The sequence below is a fragment of the Mus musculus genome, chromosome 2 (genome assembly GCF_000001635.26).
Source record: "Mus musculus strain C57BL/6J chromosome 2, GRCm38.p6 C57BL/6J".
NCBI lineage: Eukaryota > Metazoa > Chordata > Mammalia > Rodentia > Muridae > Mus > Mus musculus.
Window position 1 is genome coordinate 71118054 of NC_000068.7, and position 25387 is coordinate 71143440.

The 25387-nt window shown below is 44.0% G+C and overlaps 1 protein-coding gene across 1 annotated transcript; it reads left to right on the plus strand.

Annotated features, from left to right (window-relative positions):
* Positions 1-24873, plus strand: Cybrd1 (cytochrome b reductase 1). The gene is made up of 4 exons (NM_028593.2): positions 1-259; positions 11600-11808; positions 19436-19590; positions 20289-24873. Exons 1-4 carry the CDS (start codon positions 67-69, stop codon positions 20602-20604), a joined length of 873 nt encoding a protein of 290 aa, NP_082869.2. The 5' UTR covers positions 1-66; the 3' UTR covers positions 20605-24873.
* The last annotated feature ends 514 nt before the right edge of the window (positions 24874-25387 follow it).

Sequence of the window (25387 nt, forward strand, 5' to 3'; positions counted from 1 at the left end):
AGTACCCCGAGGCCACGGCCGCAACACCAAGTTCTCCAGCAGGCTGTCGTGGAGCATGGGGTGCTGATGGCCATGGAGGGCTACCGGGGCTTCCTGGGGCTGCTGGTGTCCGCGCTGCTCGTGGGCTTCCTGTCGGTGATCTTCGTGCTCATCTGGGTCCTGCACTTCCGAGAGGGGCTTGGCTGGAACGGCAGCGGGCTCGAGTTTAACTGGCACCCGGTGCTCGCGGTGACCGGCTTCGTCTTCATCCAGGGCATCGGTACTGGGATCCTCGAGGGGGTTGGTGGGGTCACTGCGCGATGGGACCCGGGACGCCGTCGTGGATTCCAAGGAATTCATGAAACTAGGGAAAGTTACTCAGGTGGGCAGGGCCTGCGCAGTCAGGGACGCGAAACCCCAGCTTCGGTGAGGCTGGCCTTTGAACTTGCTTCAGGTCTCCTAGGCGGGGAGCTCAAGTCTCCGCGCAGCATCGTCAGTTGGTGCCTCTCCATCCTTTCCCCTGTCCTGTTCTTTCCTCCGGAGTTCTGGGCACCTCCATCAGTCACCGGCTGCTGCCTGGCTGCGCTCCATTTGTTGATGTGGCGAAAGTTCCTTGGCGGAGTTTTGTGGTCTTGAATCTGACAGGGAGATGAAAGCTGAGAGTGGCCCCAAGGGACCGCTGGACGCCCGGGATCCATCTATCTCTCTCTCTCTCTCTCTCTCTCTCTCTCTCTCTCTCTCTCTCTCTCTCCCCCTGCAATTCTACTCTTCATCTTCACTGTCTTCTTCAGCTAATGGGGCACCGCACGTTTCACTTTTCCAAAAAGGCGGTGACAGCGAGAATGCATTCAGAAAAGCCAAGCTGTTGTGCTGGGCTTGCTTAGCACAAACTGTTTGAGAGGCTCGGAACAGGTTCTAGCAGCCTGGCTTCTGAACAGGCCTCCTCTTCTTCACCAATACTAAAAGTCCCACAAATGAGCAAACAGAAGCACTGGCTTCGTTCCTAAAGAAAAATGTGTGTGTGTGTGTGTGTGTGTGTGTGTGTGTGTGTTGCACCCCCCGCCCTCCCCCCCCAACCCCGCGCATGCTTTAAACCGGTGCTACGGCCTCCAGCAAGAGTGGTCAGCCTTCTTCCATGGGAATCTGGAGAAGGTAATACTAATGCTGAGCTACTGTGGTGTGAGGTAGGCATCCAAGCCATTTCGCTGCAGAGTTCCCAGCTATTTGGCCACTACCCTAAAATGAGAAAAACATATCCAGGTTCTAAAGTTCCAACCACCAGAAGCACTCTTTCCATCACGGTGGAGCGCTTTCGTTTGGCCAGAGTTGTTAATATCCTCTGTTTAATTAAATAGTCCCAAACACCTCTTCGTGGCTTCCAGCCACCCAGAACAGCTCCGGACGCCGTGAGACCCTTTAGATGTTTGGACGGAGTGCTGTAGTTGAGGGTGAGGGAAACACAGATGACAGCGGGTTACCTGTCAGGCGGGTTAACCCAACAGAAGACATTCACAAAAGTACAAACATTCCTGAGCATCTTCTGTGTCTTCACTGGATGCATTATATGAGTGTGAGCCGACGCAGAGGCGCTAACCCATGGACATAGAAATTCTTCTAAGCGCCTTATTCTCAACAATTCCCCCTCCCCCCAGTGCTCTTCGCTTTTATGGCAATATGCTCACTTTCTGAAACATGGACTTTACAGCAAGCCAAAATATCATCTAAAATATACTTTGAGACTCTCCATTCATATTGGAACGCATTTCACTCTTTTCCTAAAGATTTCTACTTTCTCTAAACTTTGCACTTAATCTGTTTACTTACCTTGGTGCAAAAACACGTATACGGGTGTACTGGAATTTTCATCTGCTGCTCTTAGACAAGGCTTGTTTCTTCTAAGCTCAGTACGTCTGTTTGTGCTAATGTTCCACTGCTTGGCTGGTCAACATTTACAATCCTGGTTACAAGGATTCTCGATTTGCAACATGGTTGCAACACGTTTTAATCACATAAAGTGGTTAATGAACATAAACTAGCTTTTTCATACATGTAGCCGCATGCAGAGTTCTTATTAGTTCTTCCATACCTTGGTCCACAAATACTCCTCATCCCATCAGTGAGAAGGCAGCATTGATTGGAAGGAACAAACACAGATCCTCTTCTGTTTAGAACCATCTTAGATGCTCAGCAAATCCATCCGAAGTTGCAAGTTGAGGCTGCATTTGCTACACCTGACTCGTGGCTTAGCAACTGTATACCATAGAGTGTTACTGTTTATAACCTTGAGATTGAGTGCCTAGCTCATTGCCACTGCCCAGGTCAAAATCAGATTAGATAGATCAAAACTTAAAGTACACTCAAGGGATTTCAAGCCAAAGTAAAGTTAGAAAAAATATTGAGCCATCCTAAACCCTCCAAAGACATATGATGTTGACTTTAGAGGCTATGAGGAAAACACAGGTCAAACACTACCCACGTTGTCCCAGGGTGTTGTATTGTGTGTAATTGCTTCAGGGATTTTTTTTTATTTTAAACTTATTTATTTATTATTGATATGAGTACACTGTCACTGTCTTCAGATACACCAGAAGAGAGCATCAGATCCCATTACAGATGGTTGTGGGCCACCATATGGTTGCTGGGGATTGAACTCAGGACCTCTGGAAAAGCAGTTAGTGCTCTTAACCACTGAGCCATTTCTCCGGCCCCTGCTTCAGGGATTTTTATGCTATGAGATGTTATATTTCTAGTAGAGGCTGTGATATGAGCTATTCTGTATCTCCTATAAGCTGGCATTTGGAGCTGATGCAGGAATAGCTAATACACAACCACTGCCATACGTTTAAAGTACTTTACATATGTGTTAAGCAAACAGGATTTGAAACTGTTAAGCGTGAGACTGGGTCCTTGGAACCTTTATGAATGGAGTAAGCGGCAGGACGAAGCTACAAAGACGGGGCTGTGTTGTTAAGAGCACTGGCTGCTCCTCCAAAGGACCTGGGCTCAATTCCCAACACCCACATGATGACTCACAACCAACCATCTGTAACTCCTGTTACAGCAGATCCTAACGCTCTTCTGACCGCCATGGGCGCCGGGCATGATTGTGGTACACATACATATATGCAGGCAAACTACACATAACAAAAAGGTTTTAAAAGAAGCGAAAAGTAAATCTTTCCTCTCCATCCCTCTCACCAGACATACTTATGGAAATATATGTATTCCTAAAGTATAATAGATATGGGAGGGTCTGAAAAAATGAAGCACACTTGTTATGGTGTCTAGACTGGCCTTGAATTGACATACAAGGGATCTTCTTGTTAGACCATTGCAAGTCCTGAGGCTACAGGTGTGTGCCACCAGTCTCTGCTAAATAAAAATTCAGACTAATGTGAAATCTAGCCACACTATGACATGAATGAGGAAGAGTTTAGACGAGGCATTGTGCTTCTCTATAGCAAATGCTTCCTGCGAAATAAAAATACTTCAGGGAAACCAGAGAAACTGGCCATTGTAAAGAGGGCCACAGAGGGAAACAATTGAACGCTCGCCAAGTGGCAGCTGACCTTTTTAAGGGTTCAGCGTGCTGGAATGGATTCTTTAGTGAAAAGTGGAAAATTCAGGCATCTACATTAGTGAAAGGAGGTCTTGGCAATTTTACACTCCTTCCTCTCTGTATGTGCAACTGCCTTTGTGACAGAAGCTGAAGGGAGAGAAATTAAATAGCTTACTGATCTCAGATTGGTTCTGTGAGAGAATTTAACTACATTTAAGTAGCATTTAAAAGACAATAGAAAGAAAGAAAGAAAGAAAGAAAGAAAGAAAGAAAGAAAGAAAGAAAGAAAGAAAGGAAAAGAAAGGAAAAGAAAAGAAAAGAAAAGAAAAGAAAAGAAAAGAAAAGAAAAAAGAAAGAGCAGTTCCTAAAGGCAGCTGGACTATCCTCCTAATGTATCTAAGTGACCAAATTCCAAGATCACTTAAATACATTTGAAAAGGCTCATGCACTAGACCCTGGCAAAGAAAATAATAGAAAAAAAAAAACATCCTCAAATGACTTCTCCAGAAGGCATCTGGAAAGAAGCGTCGATGAACAACGTCTACCAGAACCTGGGAAATGGGGGTTCATGTGGTGTGAAGGGACAGTCCAAAGCACCTCAAAACATGTTTTAGTTACAAAAACCCACATGTGAGCCACTTAATAATGGAACCAACAGAGTACCTGTTAAATATAATTAATTTGCTCCTGCTGTATTCTTAGCACCTAGACGTGCATGTTAGGTCAGTCGTTTTTGGGTTTTTTTTCCCTGTTATTTTATTCCCCATTATTTTGGAGAGTAAACTCCAGGCCTTGTACATGCTGGGCAAATGCTCCACTACTGAGCTGCATTCCAAGCCTCTGCCTCTAGTTTATGAGAAATCTCTCTTTTTTCTGTGCTGGGAACAAATCCAGGCCTTTATACATGCCACTCCAGTGCTTCGCCACTGAGCTACACTCCTGGCAATAAATCACTGGTGCATGAGTTATTCCTGTCTCATCATTAAATTGTTAGCAACGAAATGCAATTTTACAGCCACTCGTTTATAATGATAATAGTAATAATAATAACAGCAGCATCTGAAGTACAAGTGCCATCCCTCTTGCCTAGCGATTGTTCAGCAGTTTAGAAACACCACTTAGCCAAACCCGGGGAAGAAAGGAGCCCTGTCCTAGTGGAAAGGCATCTTTGTTCCCAGGTTTCTTGGTCAGGAGCCTGTGACTGCCTAAGCACTCGCTGAACCTCCTCTCCTCTTGGCCTGCACAACCGCACAGCACTCCACATCAACTTCTCCCGCTTAGCGTTTGTTAGTTTCTACCCCTGTTGGCATAGCGCCAACATTTTACATCTATGGTCTTCAAAAACCCACCCCCTGGGGGCCTGGATGGATGGCTCAGTGGTCAGAAGCATCTGCTGCTTGTGCAAGAGGCCCTGGATTCTAAACACGAAACCCTGCACTCTGAACTTGGCATCCTTTATTGACAGCTACCTTATTTGTGTGTGTGTGTGTGTGTGTGTGAGAGAGAGAGAGAGAGAGAGACAGAGAGACAGAGAGACAGAGAGACAGAGAGACAGAGAGAGGGAGAGACAGAGACGGACAGACAGAGACAGAGACAGAGAGACAGAGAGAGATTGTATGTGGGAATCAATTCTTTCCTTCCACCATGCGGGTCTTAGGGATTGAAACCAGGTGATCAGTCTTTGCTGCAGGCTCCTTTTCTCTCTGGACCATGTTGCTGATCCAAATTTTGGTTCTCCTTTTTTTTTAAAAATGATTAATTAGCTTATCTATCTATTTATTTAATATGTGTAAGAGTTTTGACTGCATACATGTATGTATTCCACGGGCATGCCTGGTACCTGAAGAGGTCCCTTGAAACTGTAATTAGAGCACCAAGCGCTCTTAACCACTAAGCCATTTCTGAAGCTCTCAAACAAAATTTTGGTTGTTTTAAACTACAAAGTTTGTGGTAATTTGTCACAGTAGCCTTAGGAAACAAACACAAGATATAGCAATTACCACTGCTCTCTGGGAAGTCCATAGTATTGCCATTCTCATCAAGACTTTATGGGGGTTTTTTGGTTCTCAAAGTGTAGCCCTGGACCACAGCCAGGGGCTTTTATTGTCAGTGGCATTACCTAATACCACTGGTAACAAGCGACTCTTATGAAGACAAGTGACCCTAGGTCACATCTTCCTGTAGCCAAATATAGGGATGCATGGAGAGGTGGGGACTGAAATGCAGAGGCCTGGCACAACAGAAGCTTCCACCTAGCAACAGAGGAGTGTGGGGATGTGGGGATGCCGGTCCAGAGCTGCCAGGTTCTCCCATTTTGCCAAGAGCATTCAGATATTTAAACAGTGATCCAAGAGAGCCTGGCAGTGAAGAGCACACTCTGCTCTTCTAGTGGGCCCAAGTGCGATTCCTGGAAATCTCACTTGGTGGTTCATAAGTATCTGTACCTCCAGCTCCTGGTGGACCCAGCTCATCTGGCTTCGTGGGTACCCACACTCACCTGCACATGCCTACACATAAATAAAAAGAAGAGATTCTGGAGAGGTGGCTCCGAGGCTAAGAGCACTGGCTGCTGTTGTTTGAGAGGACCTGAGTTTAAGTCATAGCTGTCTGTAATTCCAGTTGTAGGGGATCTGACACCCTTACACTGACATACACGCACATGGAATAAAAATAAACAAAAAATAAAATACAAATACTTTAAACGGGGCGGGGAGAAACTTGTTCAAACTAAAAGTAAACAAGTCAAAGAAATGACAACTTATCCATGTGCCAAGGAACAAAACATCTGAGTTCTCCTCTGGTCTTCAAGACCTCTTTAAAATGTCCTTAGATCAGCTTCAGCGATTTCCCTTTTAACAACGACACGCTAGATAGAAATCTTTCTCTTCGTAGTTTTCTTGCACATGGCAAATTTCTTGAAATTATAAGAAGGCTGGAGTGATGACAGCCTTTGACTGTTCTTTTCAGAGTTTCCTCTTAACCCAGTGTCTCATGTACTATCCCAGTCGGTTGACTGGCGTGTCTTTGTTTTTGAGAGAGGGTTTCGCTATGTAACCTTAGCTTCCTGCAACTCTCTTTGCAGAAAAGCTAGCCTCAAACTCGCGGTGATCCTCCTACCTCTGTGTCCTGGGCACTGGGACAACTGGAGTGTGCCACTGTATACAGCAGCTGCTGAATGCCAAACACTGTGCAAAGCACGAGTGGGGATGGCTGTCCCAGGGAGAGTCCTTGCTCAGCACTGTCTGGGGTTGTCTCCTGAGGGAGGAAGGAAGGAAAGAAGGTGGGTAGGTCTGTCTTTTCTAGAAGTTGTTCCCATTTGATTTGGTTAGAGATGAGTAATGACTTTTTTTTTTTTCTTAAGAATGTAGGTTATAGCTGATTTGGTGATACATGCCTTTTAAAAGCTCAGCACTCAAAGGGCAGAGGCAGGAGGATCTCTGTGAGTTCAAGGTCAGCCTGGTCTACAAACTAAGTTCCAGGCCAGTTGAGTGTAAGGTTACAGTGAGTCCTTAATGCTTACAACTGGCTGGGAGAATACGTTCAACTCCTTCATTTGAACAATCATTAACCTGGGCGTGGTCAAGCAACTGCGTTAGGTCAGGTCCAGTTTTGGATGTTTTGGTTTTTTTTTTTTCTTTTCTAATGTGTAATAATATTGGTATGAGGTACAAGAAAATACAGCAAATGTTTCTGGTGACATAAAATTCCTGGATAGGGGCTAAAGAAATGGCTTGGTGTTTAAGAGCACAGTTTACTCTTCCAGAAGACTGCGGTTCAAATTCCAGCACCCATACAGTGGCTAACAGTTGTCTGTAACTCCAGTCCCCGAGGCTCCTTAGGCACTTCCTGCATAGGTGCAGAGACATTCGTGCAAGCTGAATACCCAAGCACATAAAATAAAGATATAGATTAAAAAAAAACTCAATATTTAAAAACATCTGGTTGATTGATCCTTTCTGCCCTGATCCTTTTCATACATACATTTGTTAATAAACACCTGCCTTTGTGATTTCAGTCATCTTGGAGCCAGATGCTGAGCCAAATACCATTCACCTACACATCACTGTCTTTCTTTCAGTTTCTCCATATTTGCGTGCGCTGCAAACTCCCCCGTTTTGCTTTAGCCACTACAGGGCTTCAAAGGGGGCCCTTTGCTCCCATTTAAAGTTGAAATCCTCTGGATAGGATCTGGTAAGGTGTGGGTGCACGGGGAAGTGAGTTCTAAGAACGGATGCTGCTGCTCTGAACATTCTGTCAGGAGGGAACATAATAGTTTATTCTACGAGGGAAGGGGAATGGCCCACCATACTTAAGGAGGCCTCCCACAAGTGATTGAAAACTCCAGTGTACTTCAAACTCAATGGCTTACCCTTAATCTTAAATTCTCCTCAGGCTGAAGTGGGCCCAAGAGCGGAATGCGTGTTATTTATTTGAAAGCTACATCTGCTCTTACATAAACTAGTGCTTGTATGCATTGAATTCTGTCTTGAGATTTTGACTGGTACATGTGTGTGTGTTCTATATATGCACAGGTATATGTTGGAGCATGCACATGTGTGTGTGTGTGTGTGTGTGTGTGTGTGTGTGTGTGTGTGTATGTGTGTGTGTGTGCGAGCACACAGCTGGAGGTCAGCTCCAAGTATCTTCCTCTTAGTTTTGATAAAAAGTCTCTAACTGAACTTGGAACTCATCAATTAGTATAGATTGACCCTGGGGACAAGCCCTGGGACCTGCTTCAACCCCGGTGCCCAAAGTGAAGTCCCCATAGTTGCACAGGAAGTGCTTTTACCCTCTGAGCTATTTCTACAGCTCTCCTTGTTAAAAGAGGATGGGGGCTGACAATATGGCTCAGTCAGTGGAGGAGCTTGCGGCCAGGCTTGACAAGTCAATCCCCAAACCGCATAAAGTCACAGGAACTGACTTCTGAGAGTTGTCCTATAGCTTCCACACAAGTACAGTAGTACACACACACACACACACACACACACACACACACACAAGCATGCACATAAATAAATCAATATTAGAAGAGGACCTGTCACAATAAAACTGATATGTCAGTTTATCATAAACCATAAACTGGTGAACCTAACCATTTCACAAAACAGAAGATCATGTTGTATGGCTTAAATATATATATCAGTATATATATATATATATATATATATATATATATATATATATATATATAGAGAGAGAGAGAGAGAGAGAGAGAGATAGATAGATAGATATGGTTTCATTGTAGCTTCATTTGGCCTGGAACTCACTTTGTAACCCAGACTAGCCTAGAACTCACAGCAATCTTCCTGCCTCAACCTCTCAGGGCAGGGATGACAGATGGGAGAGCCACACTATCCAGTTATATCTTACTTTTTAAAAAATGAAATTGAAACAAAACAAACATGAAATTCTGTTTATGTGCTGAGACTACAGAAATAACTGCTTCTTTGTTAAATTTTTTTTGTGACTTCCCAATCTGTGACAGGCTCAAGCTAATATCTGATAGACATGTTTCTTCCTTCATGAGTCACAGGGTTAAATAGAGAAGAACTATGATCAAGTATTTTCTCTGTCTGGGGGCCTATCTGCACCTAAGTCCTCTATCCCTCACCTGATCTCAGTTTGACAGACTCAAACTTTACATGTGACACACACACAAGCATACCTAAATACATATACATACATAAATGCACACATACATGTGTGTTAAATAACTGTGTATGGGAAGAAAGTTGGTGTCAAAGCAGAGATCACCTCCTAGTGAGTTTATATTTTCTTATATCCCTGAGTTTTTTTTAAAAAAGATTTATTTATTTTTGATATATGTGAGTACACTATCAGTGTCTTCAAACACACCAGAAGAGGGCATCAGAACCCATTAGCGATGGTTGTGAGCCACCACGTGGTTGCTGGGAATTGAACTCAGGACCTCTGGAAAAGCAGTCAGTGCTCTTAACCGCTGAGCCATCTCTCCCACCCTATCCCTGAATTTTGATTATACAACTAGGATCTAATGAATTTCCTAGTGATTAAACAGAAATGACTGTCTTTTCATCTTGACATGCTTGAGAAAAATTACACACAGTTATGATGAGCCCCCTCGTTCTTTCGCCTTTTTAATGTTTTTACAGTAGCGTGCTTCACCATTCATTGCTGTTCCTCTGAAGGCACTTGAAGTGTCTGTCTCAGGCATCCTCATGTTCCCCTTGACTCCTGAAGGGAATGGTCCTTCAGGCCAGCCCCAGCAGAACCCTTGCTTTCATGACACCACCCTGCTCCCTCTCCGGCCTTCTCACTGAACCTCAGGAATGGAGTCTAGATTCACAGAGAGCAAGAGTAGCTACACCCCGCTGCAGGCGGTTTTGCAGCTGCTAGGGCTCGGGGAACTTCCTGTTTAATAAACGTGATCTGATTTGTTAAGCTCACTCATTTTTCCTCGAATAGATGGCATTTTGGATATTTATATATTTTTGGAAAATGTGTAAACAACATATGAAAGTACAGCATTCCTGGATGTCCTTCACTTGTCCCGAGCTCCTTTTGAATGCATTCAGCTGTGCAGCAGAGCCTCTGGGAAGCCTGGACAGAAGTGGGAAGCCAGGACAGATGTGGAAAACCCTTGTGTGGCTTGCACCACAGCTGGCCATGAAGACTAGTTAAGCCTAACTGGCTACAGGGTTTGCAAGCTTAAAAAAACACCTTTTAACATTAAAACTGTAAAGAATCCTTTCAACCGCACATAGCATAAAACACACACACACACACACACACACACACACACACACACACTTCCTCTGCTCTTACCGCCACCACCCAAGGAACGAAATGTTAAGATTGGCAACAACATAAAAAAAATGACATTAAGCTAGAACTTACAGCTGGTGAGAGTCAAACATGAGGCAGGCTGATGGAGGGGGAAGGCTGGAGGCATCCTAACCTTAGTGGAAACAAAAGAGCGATAGGAAGAACCACAGACTCTTCACTAACAATTGTCTGTCCATTTTGGCCAGTGGCAAGCATGTATCCAGGTCAGAATTGCCTCATGGCTTCCCCTCAGGTAAATAATAGGAACTGTGTTGAAGACCACAGTCATCAGTGAAGGATTAGGTACACTGGACGGCTGCCATCAGAGAAGGAACGTTAGTATGCAACTAGTTTAAAGCTACTTGCCACCGGCGAGCTCAGGCAAGAGTATTTCTTGAGGTCAAGAGTTCAAGAGCAGCCTGGGTAATGATAGTCAGATTCTGGCTCTCCACAAAATAACTACCCACAAGAGAAACACTTTTGCATGAATGCAGATGGTTCAAAAGTCAGGTTTTGAGAGAAATAATGGAAAAAGGGAGAAAGAAGCAAGTTTTAACAATTAATAAGATGTAGGTTTCGGTTTTATGTGAAGTTTTGGCACATTCCTCTATGTTGTCTGTAGTACTGGGAAAAACAAACGTTTAACTGGAAGTACAGTTGTCTTTGAATGTTTGATACTGTGTGTGTGTGTGTGTGTGTGTGTGTGTGTGTGTGTGTTAAATGATGCTAAACCAGGGAATGAATGTGCAATCTCTCTCCCTTCCCCTCTCTCTGTCTTTCCCTCCTTTTCTCTCTCTCTCTCTCTCTCTCCCTCTCTCTCTCTCTCTCTCTCTATCTATCTATCTATCTCTATCTCTCTCTATCTCTCTCTACGTGAGTGTGAATGGGGAACATGGTGCCAGGGCCCAATTGTCCAGATTAGAGTACAACTCCTCTTTTTCTACTATGTGGGTCCTGGGGATTGAACTCAGGACATCAGGTTTGGTGGCAAGTGCTTTGTCCTTCTTAGCCATCTCAGTAAGTGGTGGCGCTAACAGTGGTGTCTGCTGGTGAATACCGTGCATCCATTTCTTTGGGGCCTACATTCCAGGGATGAGGTGGCAGCACAGGGGGGTGGGGGGGACTGAGTAGGAGCGCAGAGAGAGGGGGAGGCTGAGAGAAGCAGAAGCCAAGGGGTAGCGGTCCTCAGAAAAAAAGCTGTCCAGTGGGCCAAAAGATTTACTTTGTGTCAATTTTTTAAATACTTTGTTTCCTTAGCCATCATCGTGTACAGACTGCCATGGACCTGGAAGTGCAGCAAGCTCTTGATGAAATCCATCCATGCCGGGTTAAACGCTGTGGCTGCCATCCTCGCCATCATCTCCGTGGTGGCTGTGTTTGAGTACCACAATGTCCAAAAAGTCCCCCACATGTACAGCCTGCACAGCTGGGTTGGACTGACAGCTCTCATACTCTACATCCAACAGGTCAGTGCCTCCCTCACCACAGATGTTTTCTAAACTTGTTCTTCCATTTGTGTCCGGAATAAATAACTCTTGCCCCAAAGGGACAATGACCCTCAGAATTCACAGCTTAGGAACTCAGTGTATGATTTATCATTTTGATATCCATTAGTAGGGAAGCTGCTAGCTCCTAACATCTAGACTAACACCGTCCAGACTTCAGTCCCATGCTCTGAATCGGCTAGCCTAGGTGGGAGCTGTGTTTCTTTACTACATTCTCTACTGCATCTTGATGTTAACCTTTTCTAAGTGATAACGCTGACTTTCTTTTTTTTTAACCTTTTGTGAGATTTTGAAGGCACAGTGATTATTTTATTTACTCTTTGTATGGATTGGTAAAGGGATGCATTCCGAAAACATTGTACTGAAATGAAATTTAATGGCGCGTGATAATTATTCAGCAGTTTGATGTCATAACGGTAAAACTTAATGTTCTGAGTCTTTTAGGCTCTTCACCATGTTGTTGAAAAATCTTCGTAAATGGTTTAGATTCAGTGTCCTTGCTTGAGAGCACAGTGTCTATTCAACTTCCTGGCTGGGATCATTGTGAACTTTTCTATGGCTGCAAAGTGAGACACTGGGATGGGTACATAGAACCTCAAAACTTACCCTAAAATAAATGGCCCCTTTAAAAAGCAGGTCCTTAATAGACATTGCCTCACCCCTTAGGAGTGAGGATTGCAGGAGCCACTAGAGTCCATAGGTTGCTGGGGGGACCTACCTGGCTCACTAGCATCTCTGTAGATCTTCGCTCAGCTCTATATTCTTTCTTAAAGGTTGGTTCCCTTAGCTTTCTCTGTGCTAAGGCAGAAAGCAGGATGTAGCCACAGGCTGTGCTATGCCAAGAATTTCCCTTCATCCTTCTGAGGAGATATCTGGTACAGACTCTGGGATGCAGTGGGAAGGAGTCTTCCTTGAGTTATACAGCTATGGCAGAACTGGGACTCAGGCCCCCACTAGCATTTAGTGTCAATGTTTCCACAACTCCCAGACTGATGGCCTAGCTTGTGTGTGAGCACTCTTGGTGGAGGATCATTGAACCCACTGAGGGTAAAAATGAAAATACCCAAGTTCATATTTGGCTTTCAGACATGCACACTCTCACTTTACTATTGGTCTACTCACACAGAAGGCAACAGGCTCTGCCTTGTAGATTAAGTATGCTGGCTCTACTTCTGAGCGCAGTGGCTGAATGGACAGAACCAGATGCCTTTTCTGAGTCACTTGCTCAGTCAGTAGCCCTGCGTTTTGTTAAATGGCAGACGTGGGTGTCTCCAGAGGCCGTCATTCATTGTTTTTCCTTTACTTCTTGTATCTTATAATAATTTCTTTAGCACACCTGTTTTTGTATAATAGCAGGTTAAGTGAGTAAGTAGTACAATGTATACATAGATAAATGAAGACTCTATTAGATATGGCTTTTAGACTGGTTTCTCTAAAACTCACACACACACATACACACACACCACAAAACCTTTTATTCTTTGTTCTGTATCTTAATATGTATATTAGAGAGAATCTAGAAGTTAAAAACAACAAAAAGAACCTAGTGTGATGGTTTAATTCCAGTGCTTGGGAAGCAGAAGCAGGAGCATCTCTGTGAGTTCAAGGTCAACCTAAGCCACATAGCTAGTTCTAGGACAGCCAGCACTACATAGTGAGACCCTACCTCAAGCAAACAACAAAAAGAAGTTAACAACAGAGAGAATCCTTATTCTAAGTCACAACAAGCCTAACTTGATAAAACACAAAATATGCAACACTCAGAACTCACAGATAGGGTCGCAGACACAAATGATGTTGGGTTAGGGGAGATGATTATATTTAATATGCAGTAATAAGGCCTGGAGATTGTTCACAGGCAGAGTGTGTCCTGAGTATCTGTGGAGTTTGAATTCAATCCTCAGGACCCCCAAATAGATATAGATGATCATATAATTAAAGAAAGAAAAAGGAATTTCCCTATTGCCAAATATAACTACTAAATTTGATCCAAAAAAGAATTAGGAACCATATAAAGATCAATAGCAATGGGTGGGGGGGGGGACTGAAATCCAGGGATTAAAAAGGCATCAAATCCGGATAGTTTCAGACCTTTGACCTTTAAGAAGAAAGTACTTTAAACTATTCTAACTTTCCACTGGAAAGCTGCAAGCGTTATTGGCTGTGGACCTACTGTGTGCTACACATCAGAAGGATACATCTGTGATTATGGTTGCTATTACCAACACCTAACAGCAGGGATTAGATTAACCAGAACACTAAAGATACTTCCATCAAAAGCACAAGTAAGACATTAATACTTGCTGCCATATTGTCATCCAGCACTGCTTTAGAGTTCTTAACTAGTATACAAGAGGAAGGAAATATATAGATAAGAACTAACTGTGGCTCACTTATCAGCTTGTAGATCACAAAATGTGCGTCTAGAAACCAACAGATGACTAGAAGTAGAGTCTGGAGTGGCAGCTGGATTTAAGAGAGCCTACTCCAGCAATAAACACCTTGTAGAAATAGAACCTGCTGGGGCTCAGGAGATGGCTCAGCTAGCAGAGTGCTTGCTGTGAATGCATTAAGACCAGAGTTCAAATCCCCATGCCTATATAAAAAGCTAGGCACGGTGGAACACTTGAGAAGAGTATGATATAGACACCTTTCTGGAGCATACTTGCCAGCCAGCCAGGCCAATTAGTGATCTCCAGGTTCAGTCAGGAAGGCTGTCTCAAAGAGTAAGGTGGAGAGTGATAGAGAAGATACTCGGCATCAGTCTATGGCTTCCGCATTCATACACACACATGTGCACAGGCCCCTGCATATCCATATGTGCATACATGTGCACACACACAAAGTAGACCTCATTTATTTAAGGTTAAGACATATTATACCCAAGAATAAACTGAATAGTAAAAAGCATAGTACCTAAAAGCAAAATATATAAAATACTATAAAGTATCATCAGAAAATAGAACATTGTCTCAGTGCTCTATTGCTGTGAGGAGACATCATGGCCAAGGCAACTCTTGCAGAGGAAATCATTTTGTTAGGGCTGGCCTACAGGTCCAGAGGTTTAGTCCTTTATTGTCATGGAAGGTAGCAGGCAGACATGGTGCTGGAGAAGTAGTTGAGAGTTCTACATCTGGATCAGCAGACAGCAGGAAGAGTTCTCCCCCCCCACCCCCCAGTGACACACTTCTTTCAGCAAGGCCACACCTCTCAACAGCACTAGTCTCTTTGATCCTATGGGGACAGTTCTCATTCAAACCACCACAAACATTATAAAGATACCATGATAATGAAAGAGAAAAATTAATAGAGAAATAGCTTCCCCTCTTCAATTAATATCTATGTTTAACACAATTTTCAGTTCAAACCTAGTGAGAATCATTAAAAATTGTTATGCAGAAGAGAATAAATATCCAAAAATAACCAAGAAACTTTTGAGATGGAAATGAAAGGATACCTTGAGTTATTGGCACATGAGCAAACACAGGTGGAAGAACCGGAGAGGCTAGGAAAGTCCAAGTGTGTACAAGAAATTTTTTATCTTATAAGAACACTTACTTAACTGAGTCTGTACATTTAGGTAAACCATACATACCATATCACATATAAAGAAAAAAACTAGATTAAGGACCTAAATACAAAAACCTAAGCCAAAGAAAGGTTTTGTGTGTGTGTGTGTGTGTGTGTGTATGTGTAATGTATATGGTGTGAGACAGGGGAGGCTAGAAGGTTAATAAGAAATTCAAAAGCCATATGGGGGGAAATGCATATTTACTACACATTCTTTTAAAATGTATGTGACATGAGGCATCAAAGTAAACAGAAGTGACACGAGAACTGTGGGAATTGTCACAGGTTGTGTGTCAGTGGGCAAGCACCTCTAAACATTAATAATAAAAAGTAGGGACTGGAGACATGGCTCAGAGGTTAAGGACACTGGTTGCTCTTGCAGAGGACCCTGGTTCCATTCCTAGCACTGGTACAGTGTCTTACAGCCATCTGTATTGTAACTCCTGTTCCAGGGTATCTGATGCCCTCTTCTGACCTCCACAGGGATCAGGCACATACATATCAAAAGACATATGTGCAGGCAAAACATTCATACAACAATAATGAATAAAGAAAAGATAATAATTAAAAAGTCAACTAAATAGAAAAAAGTGGGGCCGTAGAGACAGCTCAGTGCATGAGGGTGCTCGCTGCCAAGCAGGACCAGCCACGACACGCTGAGTTGGATCCTCTGGTCCTATGTCTAGAGAGAACTGGCTCCTGTGGGTCAAACCGCACTGTGGCACATGCTTGCCTGAGTCCTTGAGCTTGGGAGAATGCAGCTTGGTTTATCATGATTAAGCTGACTCATTCTGTAGTATGTCTCGAAAAGTTGGAGCCTGGGTTAAGAGCCACTAGAGAGCTAAGACTCTTCAGATAACTGGTGCAGCGGAAAGCCCTTCTGAGATCTGAGTGTGGAGAGTCAAGTTGTGCTCTGGGTTACAGCAAAGGGAAAGGACTGTGCTCTGAGCAGTACCGTGTCTGTATCAGGACCTTACACATGTCCCCACCCGCAGGGTGTTGTGGGAAGAGCTTACTAAAAGAGTAAAGAAGGCTAACTCAGAAGGAAGCAAAGCAAAATAAACAACAACAACCAACAACAATAAAGAAAACAGGACATCAGTCTGTAAATCCCAGTACTCAGGAGGACCACAAATTCAAAGCTAGTCCCCCAGTCCCAGTAACTTAGTGAGTCAATGTCTCAAAAATGTAGCAAGACGGAGGGGCTGGGGATATAGCTCAGTGTAGATCATTAGGCTTGCGTGTGTGCAGGGGGGGGGGGGGTAAATCCTCAGTACAGAGGGAGCAGTTTTAATTTCCCAGTGAAGACAGAGTCATGGTGAACGCCTGTACTGGGGACCTCACTTGGAGGGCAGAACGCCTCACTGTCCAGAGCCATGGCTTTAGTCTCAGCCTCATTGCTGAGTAAACCACGCAAAGAAAATCAGCAAGCAGTGTCCCACAATGGTCTCTGCTTCAGTTCCTGCTTCAGGGTTTCTGTTTTGAGGTCCCGCCCCAGCTTCCCCCAATAATAGACAGACTCTAATCTGTAAAGAGTAATAAACTCTTTCTTCCTCAACTTGGTTTTGCTCAGTGTCTTATCACAGCAACAGAAAGTCAGGCTAGGATACCTAGCATGCACAAAGCCTTAGGTTCAATCCCCGGTACCACATGAATTAGGAATGGTGGTACATATCTGTGATTCCAGCCCTTGGGAGGTGGAGGCAGTAGAACAGGAGTTAGATCGGTCTCAGCCACGTGGGGAGTTGAAGATCAGAGTATTTGGTAGACAGGGTGGGTTTTGATCGTTCTGGGAGAGTGCTCTGATGATAAAGGAGGGGTGGGGGGCAGAGGAGAGACCTGAGCTGCAATTCTGGGGTTAGAAGCTCAAAGTGACTTCTAGGTAAATAGAATAGCCTGTGAGAACTTTGCTCTGCATGAATAATAGGATGGAGGCAAGGCTGCCACTGGGTATGGAACATGACTGGGAGGTTTCAAGGCATCACTGTCGGAAGTCTAGTGGAAGGGGTTTGCTGGGGTTCAGAGAGACGTGTCGGCACAGAGAGGGGTTAGTAATGGTGAAGGCCGGTGCATAGACACTGATAGTATGTAGGGTGTAAAAGTTAGTACATTTGGGAAGAAAGTGATGGAAAGAATGAGAGCCAGTGGGCAGATAAGAAGGGAAACCCTGGGGGCTGGGATGTGAGGGATGTCTCGTGCCCCTGAAAAGATCCGCAGACACGATTTGGACATTGTCCATCAGTATCAGTGATGGGAAGTCAGAAATGACCTTGGCGGGCAGAGACGAGGTTGCAGTGGACAGAAGAGGAAGCAGAAAGCCTCTACCAGGGGCTTTGCTCGAGAGGAGTGGAAGCCCGTGGGCAGTGTGGGCAGCCACTGAGCACCACTGTGAGCCAAAGTTGGTGTTTGGAGACTTGGGGGAGCATTTGGTGAGGTTTCCTTTGTGTTTTTTGGAAGACACAATCATCTGAAAGCTGGTCTGCAGGAGGCTGGCTGCAGAGACAGCTGGAAAAATCAGAGGTGCAAAACCAACTCCACTGCCACTAAATAGAGGGAGGAGCCTGCTTTGAGGCTTTCTTGGTGTGCTGGCAGGATTAAGAGCACTGACTGTTCTTCCAGAGGTCCTGAGTTCAATTCCCAGCAACCACATGGTGGCTCACAACCATCTGTAATGAGACCTGATGCCCTCTTCTGGTGTATTTGAAGACAGCTACAGTGTATTCATATAAATAAAATGAATCTTAAAAAAAAAAAAAAAAAAAAAAAGATAAAATCTTATTATGGAGCCCAGCCTGTTCTGGAACTTGCTGCAATTCTCCTCTCTCACTTTCCCAAGTACTGGGATTCCAGGCATGTGCAACCAACCCTGGCTGTGTTGTAGTGAGCCTTATGCGAATGCCATGAGTACCAGGAACACAGGAAGCTGATTCACCTTGTGTAGCAGACCAAGCACTCAAGACAACTTCCGGTTCATAACAAAGATTTCAAAATATATGGAAGAATTAAGGAATGAGTATATAGGTAGATATGCAGAAAGATAAAGGGGGGTGGGAATGCTTCCATGTAATTCTGTAATTAAATTGAGCCATCAAATCCACCTCCCAACCCCGAGAAGCAAACACTGTCTGATGTGAAAGCTAGCCATGCAGATGAGTCCTGCTCTCATGAATGATTTTTGCAATAAAAGCTTAAAAAAAAAAAAAAAAAAAAGACAACAGGGCTCTGGCACAGGCCTGTAGCCCTGGCAGTGAAGCCAGGGGGCTCAGAAATTCAAGGTCATTCTCAGCTGCTTAGTGAGTTTTGAGGTCAGCCAGGCTAACACATCTGTTCCTTAAAGTGAGATAAACTAGCACAGTATAAGATACCTGCATATTTAAAGAGAGCAATAACTAACTGAGAAAAGCTCAACTGTTCAGAGCAGATTCTACAGAAGCAAAATTGAATGATCTAACTACAGCAGAGCCTTCATTTTCTATTGGGATAAGAAAGACGCCATTATCATGACGACTGACAAAAGAAAGTGTTTAGTTTGAGCTATAGTTTCAGAGAGTTAGTTTTAGAGAGTTAGTTAGGGTGGCAGAACAAAGCCATGGTGGCAGAACACAGAGAGCTCACCATGATCTGAAAGTGGGAGGGAGGGAGGGAGGAAGGGAGGGAGGGAGGGAGGGAGGGAAGGGAGGGAGGGAGGGAGGGAAGGGAGGGAGGGAGGGACAGGCTGACGGACTGACTGAGAATGGTGATAGCCTTTTGAAACCTCAAAGCTTGACTCTAGTCACACATTCCTCCAATATGGTCACACCTCCTAATCCTTCCCAAATAGTTCCATAAATTCAGGCAAAACACTCATACACATAAAATAAATCTTTTTTAAAAAATTAACATCTATTTTCTTTTATAACCCCTGGTTCTGCCTCTGCCTGAGGAGCTGGGACTGAAGGCATGTGCCACCAGATTAAGCTAGAATAATAATAATTTAAAACTAAAGTTAAATGATAACCATTGTTCTTCTGGTGTTCAGCTTGTTGTAGGCTTTTTCGTCTTTCTGCTTCCATGGGCTCCGCCCTCTCTCCGGGCAATCGTCATGCCCATACACGTGTATTCTGGACTCCTCCTCTTCGGAACAGTGATTGCGACGGTTCTCATGGGAGTGACAGAAAAGCTGTTCTTTGTCCTGTAAGTTTGTAGCCTTCCTTCTCTTAATATGTAAGCTAGAAAAATGTAAAGTACATATTCATGAGGGAAATATCATATAGATAGCCATTTAAAAAGATTTATTTTTATTTTGTGTGTATGAGCGATTTTACTTTCATAAGCATCTGTGTACCCCATGCATGCTGTGCCCTTGGAGGCCAGGAGAGGGCGTTAGATTTTCCTGGGATTGGAGTTACAGGCAGTTTTGAGCTGCCGTGTGGGTGCCAGGGAACCAAACTTAGGTCCTCTAGAAGAGCAGCAATGCTCTTAACTGTTGAGCCATCTCTCTAGGTCTATAAATAGCTCTTTTAATAATAATAAAAAAATAAGATTTAACTATTTTTAAAGTAATGTGTGGTGAAATTATTGGGGTTATGAGTTGTGTATTCATTTTGTGTGTGTGTGTGTGTATTTTATGCTAATTGTAACTATAGTTTGTATACATTTCTGTATCTTTTTTAGTTTTTAAGTGATATGAGGTATCTCAAGTGCTATATTCTTTTCTTAATTGAGATCTTTAATAGTTTTATGATTCTACAGTGTGAATCTTAGTATATATGTGTCTTCAATGCTACGCTTTAAGGACGTTTACCTTGAAGCTCTACCAGGGTTCACGTTGAGTAGTCGATTCATTGTATGCTGTGTGCTTGTAACCGGATCCACTTTCACTTTCTTCATAGGAAACACCCCTCGTACCATTCATTCCCACCAGAAGGTGTTTTTACAAATACGCTGGGCCTTCTGATTCTGGTGTTTGGAGCCCTCATCTTTTGGATTGTCACCAGGCCCCAATGGAAACGCCCTAGAGAACCAGGCTCTGTCCCTCTCCAGCTAAATGGAGGCAATGCAGAATGCAGAATGGAAGGCGCCATAGCAATAAGCTCCGCCCACAGTATGGACGCAGCTGACCCAGCTGACGCAGAGTCAAGCAGTGAGGGAGCAGCCCGGAAGAGAACCCTCGGCCTTGCTGACTCTGGCCAGAGGTCCACCATGTGAAATGTCGATACAGCCATGTGCATTCTCTTCCAAAGTCAGCCCTACAGTTGAGCTTCTCCTACCTAGCCATAGGTGGCTTGGGTTCATAGGCCAATGTATAATGCGGTCACCAAGGAGGATTTCCTGAGAGTAATTGTGTTGACTGAGGCCTGTGAACTTACCAAATGTAAACGGACATGATCAACATAAATAGTGATTGTTTCTTCTTTCCTCTTGAGGACCCTGGCCATTGATGTAGCTGCCGGTGGCTTGTCTGATGAACTGGTAGCACCCTTGGCCTCTTGCTATGCCCAATTAATTCTGGAAGGCCAGTGATTTCAGAACTAGGTAGAACCTCTCTCTCTCTCTCTCTCTCTCTCTCTCTCTCTCTCTCTCTCTCTCTCTCTCTCTCTCTTTTGGTGTTTTGAGACAGGGTTTCTCTGTATAGCCCTGGCTGTCCTGGAACTCACTTTGTAGACCAGGCTGGCCTCGAACTCAGAAATCCGCCTGCCTCTGCCTCCCGAGTGCTGGGATTAAAGGCGTGCACCACCACGCCCGGCGGTAGAACTTCTCTTAACTTTTAAAATATGATCACAAATACTTGGAGCAGGATTTGGACCATTGTGCCACGTTGATGTTGTGAGAAAAACATGGTGGAGGCGGGGTGGGTGCTTTAGCCAAGTATCTAGTTCCCTCTCCCGCTAATTTGGGCTCACAAAGGCCCTGGCTACGAGAGTAAATATGAGGCTGTTTTGGAGCAGTTGCTTAGTCGCAGGCAGCTGAAGAGATCTCTGGTTAGACCTGGGAGATGCGGTAACACTCAGTCCAGGGTCTGTTACTCCTCGGAGCTGATGTACTTCATGGCTCATCTTCTGAACCTCTTGCAATGCAAACATGCCCCAGATCAAGCCCCGTAAACCGGTCTCGCATCCACACACTGAGAAAGGTGCCCTCGGGTTTCTGTTTTTATTTTCCAAAGTGCTTCCCTGGCTCTTACTCTGTGCTTTACGAATATTAGCTCCTTCAGTCTCCAGGCTGACTCTGTGAGACAGGTATTGTTAACTCTCCCCATTTTTGGAAAGGTTGGTAACTTGGCTCAGCATCACACAACTCTTTAATTGATGGAACTGACATTCAAACCCTGGCAGTCTGGCTCCTCTGCCCAAGATCCTATATTTCACCACACTCCTTCCCTATTTATTCTAACTGGCAGCACTATGGTCCACCTATGAATGAAGTTGCAGATGAAAGCTAATAGAATTGTTACTGGATGCTACCTTACCTTTGGTCCTCTTCCAAGGGACCTTAGATGATGGGAAAGGCGCCACAAAGATTTGGACGGAGATCTTGGGGTCTCAGCCACTGCCAACAAGCCAGAGCCTGCCTCGATGCCCTTCTAATCTTTAACAGGGCATCTGTCTTGCTGACAAGAAGACCTGGACAAGGATACTCACAGCCTTCAAGATGAAATCACTACCGTATTGGTTCCTCAGGATCTTAGCTGCTGAACACATTTTTGTTTGGAGACACATATATCCTGGGCTGTCTTTTCCTAGGACCATAGGCAGGTTCCTGCCTTATTTCAGTGGAGTTTGAAGTTCTATGCAGAGAGCTGAGGTTTAGAAGTGATAATCTTTCACATGGCCAGACTTCTCCCTCTGCTCCGATGGAAACTTGCAGTAATAACTGTGCTGAAATGATGCCTGTAGCGGGTAGTTTGGGCTACTCCGCTTTGAGCTCCTAGCAAGTCGCAGGCTCGTACCTGCCCAGGAGCTCTCTCGGATCCTCAGATGAAAGGCACACACACAATTAGCTCATTTTTAAATTGCCTTATTGGCTCTGTGGCTGAGCACGTCTAAGCTTCCATGGCTAGCGTGCCCTTACCTTTACTCCTGGCTCAACATCTCTAAAGCCACCCTTAACGTAGTTCCCCAGTTGCCTTCTGTGAAGCCCATTGGTCTTGCTGCCCAAGACGCTTCCAAGCTGCCCTTCCGTGGGCTGCTTTCCCTTTCTGCCCAAATTTTGGAAGATCTCCTCTGCAGCTCTGAGTCTGTTCCATCTTTCTCCCCCAAGTACCTTGATTCTCCCTTTTCTGCCTTCTCTTCTCTCAAGCCTGCAAGAATCTGGAAGTCCCGCCTCTTTCTTTCTGCCCAGCCATTGGCCACTGGCATCTTTATTGATAGATCAAAAACCAATTGGAGGCAAAGACCTCCAGCTTCAGAAAACACAGATTCCTGATTAAATCTAAGCATCAGAACCACTCCTCTGCAGATGCCTTCTGCAGACTGGTTGGTTTTTGGTTTCGGCGCAGTTTCTGATTAAGACATTTGGGCACCAGCTGCTTGAGAGGTAGCTATCTGAGGCAGAGTTCAAGGCCAGCCTGGGCAACATAGTGAAACTCTCTTTTGGGATTTTGGTTTCTCTAGTAACCCAAGTTGTCCTCACTCTTTGTGTAATTAAGGGTGACCTTGGACATGTGGTTCTCCTTGTCCTCACTTCCCAAATGCTGCGTTACAGGCATGTGCCACCAGCCACCATGTCTTGGCACAGCTCTGTCTTTTAAATAAAAAATAAAGCCAAACCAAACACATGAATTTTACAGCAAAATACACTTAATATGTTTGGTGTGTAGTGAACTTCCTTTTAGGTAACATGATTATTTCCAAAAGCCAAATACAACCTTCAATCTATCAGATCTCCCAAAGTCCATAACAGCTCAGAATCACTTCAATGCATCATTTCTTGCTTTCCATTAATTAATTCTGTTTCCAAAACCAGTAACAGCATCAGAAGCACTATGAGTGAGGGGCCCAAGATCATTCTTCAGCTAGAGAGTTCAAGACCAGCCTGGGATACATGATACCCTATCTATCTCCGAAGTCCGATAAATAAATAAAGTTCATATGCGTGCTAAGTAAGAGTAATTACGTGGTTACACCAAACAGTTTGGTAAATGCTGACTGACTATAAAGAGCTGGGTCAAATCCCAGGGTTTTGGGGGAGTCATGGGGGTGAGGAGAGGATGGGGGGCAGAGTGGGGGGAGAATGAGAGGCTAGTAACTGAGCCCCAAGAGTCATGGCTGCCTCTCCTTTCCACGTTGGCCTACAGAGGCTATCAGTACAAACCTAATTATGTGGCACTAGAATAGCTCCATTGCTAAGTATTTGAGCACTCCTCTCAGCCCTTCCTTTTCTCCCAAGTGGGCTAATGGGAGGGTAATATTATAGGTGTTCCTTTTCTTTCTTTTCCAGCTTTTATGAAAGGATGCATAGCACAATATATCGAAAAGATCTTTCTATTTGAGACTCTTCTTTTAATGGGCTCTTTATTCTAATGATAATTATACCTTTATCTTTCAAAAGCTGATGTTTCCTTCCTAAAGCACCCCCCCTTCCCAAATATCACATTAAAAAGTCTGCAAAGAATAGGGGAGAAGAAAGGCTTGGGTATCAATTCCAAACAGTGATTGAAACCTCCCAAAATAATTATAGCTTATATCTTTAGCAGAGATTATCTGGTGTGGCTTACCCCATAATCTAATTTCAGGAAAGAAAGCTTTATTTCAACAATGATCTACGTCAACATGAAAGCCTTCTCTTTCCCGGGTCTTAGCAAGAAATTGAAATGAATATACTTTATGGAATTAATGTCGTCAAAAAGGTACAGCTTCCCTGTGCTGTGTCAAACAGAGCCCACCCTCCATGGCACTTTCCTCTCGTAAGGAGTGTGGTTTTTGTTTAATCTGTGCACTTAGAAACAGCAACTGGGACCTCTCCATGAAATGATAGATTAAGGCAGGCATACTTTTTAAGGACTGGTGACAAGTAGTTTCTTAAGGATGGTGACAAGTAGTTTCTGTTTTCTGAAGGACGGCGATGTAGATTGCACGTCTCATTTTAATCAGGCTTTCTTCCCTGCCGGGCTGGAAGACCCAGAGCTCACCCACTGACCGTGACTGCACATGGAAAACGGAAAGGAGGAAGCCACAACTTACATGGACTTCAGTTGTGATGTGACGAGATGTTTAGCTATAAATGTGCACTTTTTAGATAACTCCAACAGGAAACTGTAACTTCTATGTCTAATAGGGATGCAGAAAAGAAAAATGATTGTTCTTTATTTGGGAGCTACTTAAACAGATTAAGTGGGAAATAAATCTATCTATAAATTTGTCTCTTTATCTCAGTACATTGATGAAAAGTATTATCTTGACTATTTTATAGTTTTATAGGGAAGATGTGCATCTATTTTTCTTGACTTTTAATATAGCAATAAAAAACTACTTCTAATCTCTCTCTCTTTCTGTGTGTGTGTGCGTGTGTGTGTGTGTGTGTGTGTGTGTGTGTGTGTGATCTGTTTGTCCTGAAATCGTGGGAATAATCATTCTTCTCTAATTTTCTTTCCCATAATCTACTTTTTAGTTGTTTTTCAATTGTTTTTGTTGTTGTTGTTCTCTTATTGAAAATACTATGAGCTTTTCCTATACACTCTGAGCGCTAGTCTTTCTACGGTGCTAGAAGTACTGAGACTGTCCAACCACATGGCATTCCCTTCCACACAGGATCTGAGTTGGAGCCCAAGGTGGTGTGGAAGTGTGCTGTAGATCATGCAGATAAGTCACAGACAAGCGTATCCAAAGCACTGCCCGTTAAATAACTTCTAGTGGTAACTTTTAAAACGTATTTATGTTTAACTGTGTGTGTGTGTGTGTGTGTGTGTGTGTGTGTGTGCGCGCGTGTGTGTGTGTGTGTGTGTGTGTGTGTGTGTGTGTGTGTGTGCCTTTGTTTGGTCCCTAAGACCAAC

What these genes read in the sequence shown, in the direction of transcription:
- Cybrd1 (NM_028593.2), top strand. Translation starts at nt 67, where the DNA reads ATGGCCATGGAGGGCTACCGGGGCTTCCTGGGGCTGCTGGTGTCCGCG. An exon ending in CGTCTTCATCCAGGGCATCG is followed by an intron (nt 260 to 11,599) that starts GTACTGGGATCC and finishes TTGTTTCCTTAG; the next exon opens with CCATCATCGTGTACAGACTG. An exon ending in TCATACTCTACATCCAACAG is followed by an intron (nt 11,809 to 19,435) that starts GTCAGTGCCTCC and finishes TCTGGTGTTCAG; the next exon opens with CTTGTTGTAGGCTTTTTCGT.